The 10,821-nt window shown below is 37.8% G+C and overlaps 1 protein-coding gene across 1 annotated transcript; it reads right to left on the minus strand.

Annotated features, from left to right (window-relative positions):
* Positions 1–205: 205 nt before the first annotated feature.
* Positions 206–10,181, minus strand: chrnd (cholinergic receptor, nicotinic, delta (muscle)). The gene is made up of 12 exons (XM_074622006.1): positions 10,062–10,181; positions 6,838–6,983; positions 6,658–6,702; positions 6,452–6,561; positions 5,451–5,606; positions 4,825–4,934; positions 3,405–3,605; positions 2,383–2,494; positions 1,966–2,080; positions 1,635–1,845; positions 1,077–1,195; positions 206–577 (listed from the first exon to the last, which is right to left on the minus strand). The coding sequence occupies exons 1-12, from the start codon at positions 10,117–10,119 to the stop codon at positions 395–397; spliced, it is 1,566 nt and encodes a 521-aa protein (XP_074478107.1). The 5' UTR covers positions 10,120–10,181; the 3' UTR covers positions 206–394.
* Between the last annotated feature and the right edge of the window lie 640 nt (positions 10,182–10,821).

Consider the following 10,821-nt stretch of genomic DNA (forward strand, 5'->3'; position numbering starts at 1 on the left):
CGGAGCGAGTTTCACATACGTTCAAGGTTTACAAATAAAATCTTTATCATTAACAAATACTATTTTTAATTATTTATCAAATTAGCATTTATAAATGGTTATTATGTGTTTTGAAAACTGTATTTAAAGTGATTATAACGTACGTAGGACGGGATTATTTGACCCAAAACCAGACAACAGAAACAAACACCAAATCAAAGACGTCTGCCGACTGTGAATGTTTATTCAAACCACACAAATTAAATTAAAATAGCAATAAACTGATTTAGTGATTCACTTCAAATTTAAGTTAACAAAAAAAAACACAATAAGCTTCCTGGAAACAAACAAAAATAATTATGAAGCAACAAACTTCCTGATCTAAACACGATGTGTGTGTGAGTGTGTGTGCGTGTCACAGCAGGCGTGGGTTCTCCTCTCTGTAGTCGTGTGTGTCTCCTTGAAAAGGCAGAGGTGGAGGGTGGTTACAGATCCCCATCAGGAAGATGATGATGGTGCCGAAGGTCATCACCGGGGTAACCAGGAAGAGACAGAGGCGGTCCACCGTACGAGCGATGCCGCTCCAGTTATCTTTCTCCTGCGAAGGGAGCGAATCACATACTTGTTTTACACACACGTTCTGGGGCTGTCACACGTTAACGTTAACGTTTTAACGCCACTAACTTCTTTAACGCATTAATGCAATCGATCTTTCGGAGGTTGTAGCGGCTCAGGTTTAAAACTAGAGTGAAGATACTGGCATCATATGAATGCAAAATTTTGGCGTTGTGTTGTTAATTGATTTACAATAATAGATATATACATACATTTGCATAAAGCAGCATATTTGTCCACTCCCATGTTGATAAGAGGATTAAATACTTGACAAATCTCCCTTTAAGGTACATTTAGAACAGATAAGAAATGTGTGATTAACTATGGACAATCTTGCAATTAATCGCAATTAAATATTTGAATCGACTGACAGCCCTAAATAACGTTAAAGAACAATATATCAAATAGCACGAAGAGGATGATAATGCTTTCCTCTATAATGATGTTCTAAGACAACCATGAACAATCAGCTCCCGTCTCACCTCGTTGTAGTCGTTCTTGTTGCGCATGTGTTTGATGATGTAGTTTGCTCCGTCCACCGCCGGCCTCATCTCTGAATACAGCTGATCGGTCACACCTCCCTCGTCATGGGGCTTCATAACTACACAAAAACACAGAGACAGAGACAGAGAGGGTTAATAAATCTGTGATGACGTCTCTCTTCGAGGGAACTGGACTGGACTAATCTGGTTAGAAACTTTATTGTCCATGTTGAGGAAAATTATCTTTGGCTTCAGCACATAATAATACAGGACAATAATGACAACAAGCGACTCACAAACATGTTTTATAATACATAAATACAGTAAAAATAAACATTTTATGAAAAGGTACAGTGTGTAGGATTTGGTGACATCTAGTGGTGAGGTTGCAGTTTGCATCCAACAGAGTTCTCCACTGTTCTCTCCTCTCTCTGGGATAATGTAAGTACACATCTCAACAACGTATATAACATCGCTCTGGTCGTTTTTACCCATTTTAAAGTGGGAAAAGTTCCATATGACACCTTTAATAACATTCATTGACATTACTGGACGTACTTGCGGCGTGCGTGGCTCGCGCCGTCAGTCCGTGCCTCTCTGACTGTTTCTCGAACATCAGCTCGCTGCGGGACTTGACACTGTAGTACTCCTCCGCCGAGGCGATGTAGCCCACCGAGCTGGATCGCCGCGGCAACGCTCCGTCCCAGTGTGGCTCCTCCTCGGAGGGGCGGGACATACGCAGGATGCGGGGCAGCCGCTCCAGGAAGAACTGGAGGACGAATAACACAGCAGCATGCATAAAGTTATAATGTCCACACACACACACTGGAGTATATGTGTGTGTCTGATGTGTAGTAAGTGTGTGTTAAGATGAGTGTGTGTGTGTTACCTTCTTGGTCCAGTCAGACATGACGTGTGTGCTCGGTGTCCTGAAGTGCAGGTTGAGGACGACCACACAGTTCAACACCACGATCGTCACCAACACCATGATGAACATCAAATATCTGAAACACACACACACACACACACACACACACACACAGATATCTCAAATTATCACTATATATATATACTAAATAACTTAACGTATACTGTATGCCATCAGAGCGAAGTGTAATATAATATATATGTATTTGTTGGTACAAGAGATGGATACAAAATTTAAATAAAATATTTAATCTACAGGTAACTCCAGGAGTAATTCATGGTTTTATCTGTCAGATGTTTGGCCTTTATTTGTGCATAACCAAATGTTCAACTGATGTTTCCAGATGTTGTTGTGGTTGTGTGTGTGTGTTTTTCTTACTTGACAATAAGTGGAATAGACATGGACGTCTCCGGCAGCCTTTGAGAGATCAGCAGCAGGAAGACAGACTGAGCCAGCAGCACCGAGATGGACAAGGTCATCTTCTCACCACCTAAACACACACACACCAGTATAAACCAGTTTAAGAGCCCAGTATGTGCAGGTGAGCTCCGTTTATGTTGTTGTGCTTGTTATAAAACAAAACAGATTATGAAAATAGATACTAGGGCTGTCAAACCATAATAACGTGTAAACGCAAATTCATTTTAACACCACTAATTATTTGAATGCATAAAAAGCAACTCGCAATTTTTAGCTTGAGTGAAGCTACTGGTGTCATGTGAAACTAGAAAAACAGTTTGCCATGTTATGATGTGAGCATATTGTTTTATGCTAAATGCAGTACCTGTGAGGGTTTCTGGACAATATCTGTCATTGTTTTGTGTTGTTAATTGATTTACTATAATACATATATACATATATTTGCATAAAGCAGCATATTTGTCCACTCCCATGTTGATAAGAGGATTAAATACTTGACAAATCTCCCTTTAAGGTACATTTTGAACAGATAAAAAATGTGTGATTAATCACGATTAACTATGGACAATCATGCGATTAATCGCGACTAAATATTTGAAATCGATTGACAACCCCTAGATTAAGAAAGTGTGTGATAATGTGAATGCAAGGTTAATAAACTTTTGCATTTAATCTAAACATGGGAACAACAAATGTCAGAAAATAGTGAAACATCTCAATTCCTCAAAGTGCAAGGTGATTAAATGTCTTGTTTTGTCCAAAGATATTCAGTTTAAAAGGATATAAAACAGAGAAAAGCAGACGATCTTCATATTTGAGATGCTGAAAACAGCATTTTCTGCCATTTTTGCATGAAAAATTACTTTAACGATTAATCTATTATTTTCCTTTCGATTGACTAATCGATTAGTCGACTAATCGTTGCAGCTCTAGTACCATATAAGTCTAATAACCCATCATCATAGTGAATGTGCACTGACTGTCAGCGGGCAGGTAGTAGACGAGCGAGGCCAGGAAGGAGATGAGCACACAGGGGATGATGATGTTGACGATGTAGAAGAGGGGTTTGCGTTTGATGACCAGGTAGAAGGTGATGTCCTGGTGCTTGTTGCTCTCCATGGGAATGTGCTTGTAGGTGTTTCTCTTGGCCGGCCGGTGGTTGATCTCCCACTCGCCGTTCTCTGTGGAAAAGCAGCGAGGAAAACAACACGAATAGAGAATGAGGTTTAGATGACTAAGATGGACTTACTCCCGACAGTTATGCCCCACTAACCCTGATGTTTCCCAGAGGACATGTCCTCAGGATTGTCTCTGGAAATTGGGAGATTTTAACAACCTGGGAGGGAGTTTCTTGTGGATTTTTAAATGTTGATATTTAGAATATTTTCACCTTGCAATCAGACAGAACTGAAACCGTTATCTATACTCTCTTCAAAGCCACCAGACTCCATTGACAGAAACAGTAACTTTACCTCTCAGAACACAGGAGTTGCTGGTCTACCGCTGCCTCGATCGGTTAGTTTGTTTGTGTTATTGTGTGACGTTCGGATTCACCGAAGTCGCACAATAACACAAACAAACTAACTGATAGAGGCAGTGGTGAAACACAGCTTCATTAATAGGTGCTAAACACTAGTGTAGCTGGGCAAATATGTTTGGCAAAAGGCTGTGTTGTTTCATAAATCAAAGCGTTCACACTTTTTAGGACATCTCAGCGTTCTAATCTGGATTTTTTATGCATTCGAATGTGTCATATTCACCAGTACTTTTACAGTCAATAACACCATTAGATCCGGCGTTACTTCAAAGTAAGGCTGGGTGATATGGATAAAATAAAATATCACAATATTGATATTGCAACGATGTTGTAGGGTTGACCATTGGTGCTTTTACAAAATATTTACATTTATTTTTAATAAATAATCATCAGTAATGTGGATATAATGACAAAGTGGGTAAAGACAAAAAATAGAACAGCTGGAACAGTCTGGTAAGTTCAGAAAATTACATCACTTTACTGTAATGCAGCCTCTAAAACTGGGAAAAGACGACACTTGTGCCATTTTACAATATCCAAAATCTAAGACGATATCTAATCTCATTTCACGATATCGATATAATACCGATATATTGCCCAGCTCTACTTCAAAGATGAAAAGTTTCAGAAGTTGTGATGTGTGCAGATGTTTTTAAAAACGTCAAACCTATAGAAAATGATCTTGTTAATTACTTTTGCTCCCTACCCTTTTCTTGTACCTCGTATGACACTGGTATGCAGAAAACACATTATATATATCTATATATCTATCTATATATCTATATCTATATCTATATCTATAGATATATATATAAAAATCAGAAAATGATTCATCTGGAACCTCTGGTCGGGAGGACACTTACCCGTAAAGCTAGCAGGGTCGATGATGATCCACTCCACCGTCCATTTGCTGGTTTCGTCCGCTTCTTCTTTCAGCAGCATCCTGATCTCTTTGGCGTTGTAGGTCAGAGAGCTGCAAAGCAACATGGGAAATTGAAAAATCAAATCTGATATGCAGCATCCTGAGGAAAACTTATACTACATATATTTGCTAAAAAGAAAGACACATTTGCATGAAAAAGTATTTTTTGTTGTCTGCGGATGGTCTAAACTATCATGTGATTCATTATGATTTCTTGGCTAAAACATATTTGTTTAAACCTCCTTGCTTTTACTTTGCTGTAAGCTCTTGATTCGTTGTTTGGAAGCTCAGCTGTCTGACGTTTTTTTGTGGATTTATGCTCCTAACCATTTAAAAATATTTTTTTGACAAGTATAATCCAAATATGGTTTTAAGTATTCTGATAAGTTGAGTATTTAAAGGATATTTGGACACATAAATGACATTTATGCCACAAAGTAAACATGTAAACATACTGTACACGTGTTTGATTTCCGACCAGTTTATCAGTGCCTTAAATGCACCACGGTCTTTATGTTAAGCCGTAGACGAGGCAACACATGACGCTGTCTGCTTTAAGCGTCTTACGTGAATTTGAGCGTGCAGTTCTGCCAGTCGAAGGGGAAGTAGTTGACATTGATGGAGCAGGAGGAGCGGAAGATGGCGGGAGGTAACCAGTAGCAGAGACCAGTGGAATCCACCAGTACATTACTGTAGTAGGCCACCTGGAACTGGGCGTCGTTACTGGTGGGGAGAGAAGGCAGGTAGGATTACAACACACACATACGTATACATACATACATACAGGTGGTTACAGTGTAGTTACAGGAGAGGTTGGACTAAATATACTGTACTGCTGTTCTGGAGCTTTCAGTCATATCATATGTTTGCATGGCCGGGTAGTTCTTAAAGACCTCAGAAACAAAATAAAAACTTCCTGACAACCGGGCACCTGCAGATGAATATCATATGATATGATCAAAAGCTCCAGAACGCACCACTATTACAAGTTTCAAGTCTCTGCAAGTTGAGTTTCATGCAGTGCATCCAAAATGTAGACTTTAAGACATTCAGCCCATCTTCAAGACAAGACTGAACTTGTAAAACGTTGCAGCTTAAAGCCTACAACATAATGATGGTCAGTAGTGTAAAACTGGCATTTTTGAGATGTATAGTTGAATATCATCTGCATAGCGTGTTATTATCTGTACAAGGAAAACAGAAGAGGGCCGAGGATCAAACCTTGGGGTACACCACAAAGCAGAGTTTCAGATGAAGAAGCATGTGTTCCCCCAAATTTATAGTTTTATATTCAAATAAAATCATAAAAAGTTTCCTTTTGCTATGAAACACTACAGACTGGCCAGTTTCACAAGCTTTTTCTGTGTGCCAACATCCCTCGATTATTCTGGATTTTGAAATATAAAAATAGTTACTTTTCAATGCAAATTTGGGCTGAAAGCTCTTTAAAATAATAAAAGTAATTGTATAAGGTCGGTATAACAGAAGGGCATTACATTTATTACAGGTTTGGAAGGTTTTCTGTCTCCACACACATGTAAATAAACAAGAAGGAAACAGAATCTCACTTGTTCTCAAGCACAATCTCCGGCAGCCACACCATGTTGGTCGGCAGACGAAGCATCTCGATGCCGTCAAACTCTGTCACATTCCACGACAGCCGGTAGTCAGTCCACGTCTATCAGCGGACACACAAACACATCAATAGTTATCGGACATAAAGCACTCAGGAAGAAAAAAGTCAATGTAAAGTGAGAGAGTAACATTTACTCACATGATCTATCCATACGTTTGTCAGCAGAGTCTCGTCGACTTCTTTCTACAAATGAAAAACAACTAACAGATTAGAGGAGGACCAATTCTTTTTCTATGACATTGAAGATTTGGAGACGTGCTCGCTGCTATTTTCTATTTTGTCTTAAACCACAAACAAAAGCACAAACACGGTCTGTACCAGAGAGATGAGGTTGGAGAGCGTGAGCGCGAGGTAAACGTCGACGGCATCCTGCTGCCTCTCAACGGGACGCAGCTCTTTGATGTATCCTTGCTCTTTTATCAGGTAGTTGATCAGACGCTCCTCCTCGTTCCTGCCCCAGCACTCTGACACACACACACACACACACACACACATTTTAACACTCATAAGTTCACGTTTACGTCATCAAAACGTGTATTTCTTCATGTTTTCAAAGCCACATGGTTGGAGAAGGTGAGATTTCATTTTACAGGTCCACAAATTTCATGGTAATAAGGTGATAATTAGCAGGTAAGCTATTTGAAATTTCTTTATAATTACTGCCAAATTACCCCTCCAAATATTTACCTCCAAATCTATCAAAAATTACTTTTATTATAAACATGATTTAATAATCACATGCTAAAATAGCATATAAAGGTTAAAATAGGGCCCTAAGGCTTGAGAAGCGGCTGCTCTTCATCGGAGGTGGAAAACTAATAGAAGACACTTCTGATCAGGCACAAATCTCACTGAACTGACTTTTCTTGGGACATTTTTTTTTTTCTCCTTTTTCAGACATTGTTTAGACTTTTTATCCAACATTTTTCTCTCTTTTTTTTTTAGACATTTTTTTGGGACATTTTTTCAGACTTCTTTTTTCCAACATTTTCCAAACTTTTTTTTTCAGCCATTTTTCAGTCTTTTCAGACATTTTTTTTCCAGACATTTTCAGACTGTTCTTGGGACATTTTTTTTTTTACCTTTTTCGGACATTGTTTAGACTTTTTTTCAACATTTTTCCAACTTTTTTTTCTGACATTTTTCCAACTTTTTTTTTTTCAGTCTTTTTTTCCGGCATTTTTCCAACTTTTTTTCCAGATTTCTTTCCGAATTTTTTCACTCCCCCATTAAATAAATGACCAGCTATTTATTACTGCTTATTGGGAAATAGTGGAATATAATTATTGAATAATGTTTATAATAGATATAAAATAATAATAATAATAAAAGTCCAGAGTCAAGTCCCAAGTCAAAACAGCCAAATAAAGTAATTTGTGATAAATTTTGAGGTAAATATTGGGGTAATTTGGCAGTAATTCCAAAGAAATTTAAAATAGGTTCATTGCTAATTATCACCTTATTACCATGAAATTTGCAGACCTGTAAAATGAAGTGTTACCAAGATGACATAAATATGCAAATCCAAAATAAGCTGTGGAGGAACAGCATTAAAAACATTTGGAACAACTAACTTAAACCACAGATTTTTCTATTCTATTTCTATGTTCATATATCAACAAAAGGACTCCACAGACTGATAAACTCTGAGCACAACGCTATTGTTTTCACTCAATTAGAAATTCTAAATCAACCAGGACTGAAATCTGAAGGACACACACACATAGGAGGAAAACAAACAGCGTCTGAGAGTGTGTGAATGCTTTCATGCCGGTCATGTTTCAGGGTATCACGGCAGCTGCTCTGTACTTCAGAATACTACACTGCTGCTGTAATACCACCTGCCGTGTACACACTGAGAGTAACTGGCAGACAGTTCCCCTCTAAACACACTTCCAGTTTACCACACGGCCATGTTTGTTTGTTTTTACTCTCAGATTTATTGACTTTTTATGGAATCAAAGCCGAGTCAGGGTCGTCCACTGATCTGATAGCATGAAGTTTCCTCACAGCTACAATAAAAAACTACATTTTGACACTTTCTGAAAACTAATTCTTCATTTAAAGGTTTAATGTAGCGCTGTAGCAACTGAGGATTATTTTCATTATCGATGCTGATCGATTAGTCGAGTTAGTGGAATTTCTAACTTCAATACAATACCTTGAGAAATATTGATATTTGATGCTATTGTCGATACCACACGGAACATTTGACACATTGAGGCCATAAATAAAGAAATCGCAGCTGGTACCTGTGTGTCAATACCGTTTAAATATTCAGTATTGAAACCGTTTAAATATTCAGTATTGATATGTATCGATACTAACAGTAGATTAGTCTATAAAATGTCATAAAATAGTAAAAAATGCCTGTCAAATGTTCCTAAAGCCCAACTTCACATATTCAATCTCCTTGTTTTGTCCAATTATTATAAAAGACTAAGAAAACTATTAAATATTTACATTTGAGAAGCTGAAACCAGGGATTTTTTGTCATTTTTGCTTTTAAAAAAAAGGGACTTTAAACAAATAATCAGTTTTCAGAGTAATTTTCTGTCGTTTGACTAATTGATTAGTCGACTAATGAAACCCAGAGTTTATATAATTTCACTGAGGAGAGCGTTTAAATATTCAATATTGATATGTATTGATACTTTGATATTTTTGACAACACTAGATTAGTCTATAAAATAGTAAAAAAGTGCCTGTCAAATGTTCCTAAAGCCTAACTTCACATATTCAAACTCCTTGTTTTGTCCAATTATTATAAAAGACTAAGAAAACTATTAAGTATTTACATTTGAGAAGCTGAAACCAGGGAATTTCTGGTATTTTTCTTTTAAAAAAAGGGACTATAAATGATTAATCAGAGTAATTTTCTGTCATTTGACTAAATGATTAATCGACTAATGAAACCCAGAGTTTATATAATTTTACTGAGAAGACCATTCAAATATTCAGTATTGATATGTATCGATACTTTGATAATTTTGACAACACTAGATTAGTCTATAAAATGTCATAAAATAGTAAAAAAATGCCTGTCAAATGTTCCTAAAGCCCAACTTCACATATTCAAACTCCCTTGTTTTGTCTAATTATTATAAAAGACTAAGAAAACTATTAGATATTTACATTTGAGAACCTGAAACCAGTGAATTTTTGCTTTAAAAAAGGACTTAAAACAATCAATCAGAGTATTTTTCTGTCGTTTGACTGACTGATTAATCGACTAATAACTCCCAGAGTTTATAAAATTTCACTGAGAAGAGCTGCTTTCAGTGCTTGCAAGCTGTTAAAGAGGATTTTCTAACCTTGTAAGCAAATAATTGAGGGGAAAAGTGCAGAAAATCTTTTATGTTGTTGCATAAAAATACAATAAATAGAGATATTTACAATCAACAACACATATTTGCTGCTTTAATCCTAAAACAGTCAGTATGGGCCTTTATAAACACACGTCTGTAGATCACTCACACTTTGGATAAAAGCAGTTTAACAACACAAGTTAAAATCCTGTGGGTGAAACAGAAGTGACTCACCAGATGAGAGCAGAGCGAGCAGGAACACGGCACTCAGTGCTGCAAGCTGAGGCTTCATGGCTGACTGGCGGAGAGAAGAAGAAGAAGTCCGGAGACCTTCTGCCAGCAGAGAGTGACAGGCAGCAGCTGCAGAAACACAGAGGAGAGAAAATAGAAAAACACAGCCGGCTGCCGTCACCTCCACTCTGCACGGGGACAGGAGGGAGGTCAGAGACTGGAACCACATCACAACAAACATCTCAGTTAAACCTTCTTTAAAGAGAACATATTAAAGCTCAGAGTCATGACAGAAACATCATTATAAACTCCAAAAAAACACCAACTCTCTTTATATTTCATTTTCTTTATGTACATTTTGGGACACATAAAACCGGTTTTCAATAACAATTAGTTTGATATGTTTTACTGGTTAAAGGGACTGTTTGTAACTTTCTAAGCGTATAAATGTACCGGGTCGGGACACATGCGCGCTCGCATATGCGCGTTCGCATGTGGCCGCTGCTTCTGCTCCTCTGCCTGTTTGCCTTCACTCACTCAGAGCGCTCGTTCTCGCATACTCGCTCCACCTCTAGACGTGAACGTGCGCTCACTACACACTGCAGAAGAGTTAGTTTAAATCTGAGAATATCTAGTGAATGTTCAGTGGACGTTTGTGCAGAAATAACTGCTGCAGCTCCTCCAGACCAGCAGAGGTTTCCCGTGTCTTGTGAAGTGACAGAGCTCTGCAGAGAGAAACGTTATTGTCTCGTTACCAACCAGG

This window comes from Sebastes fasciatus, chromosome 21 (genome assembly GCF_043250625.1).
Source record: "Sebastes fasciatus isolate fSebFas1 chromosome 21, fSebFas1.pri, whole genome shotgun sequence".
Taxonomy (NCBI): Eukaryota; Metazoa; Chordata; class Actinopteri; order Perciformes; family Sebastidae; genus Sebastes; species Sebastes fasciatus.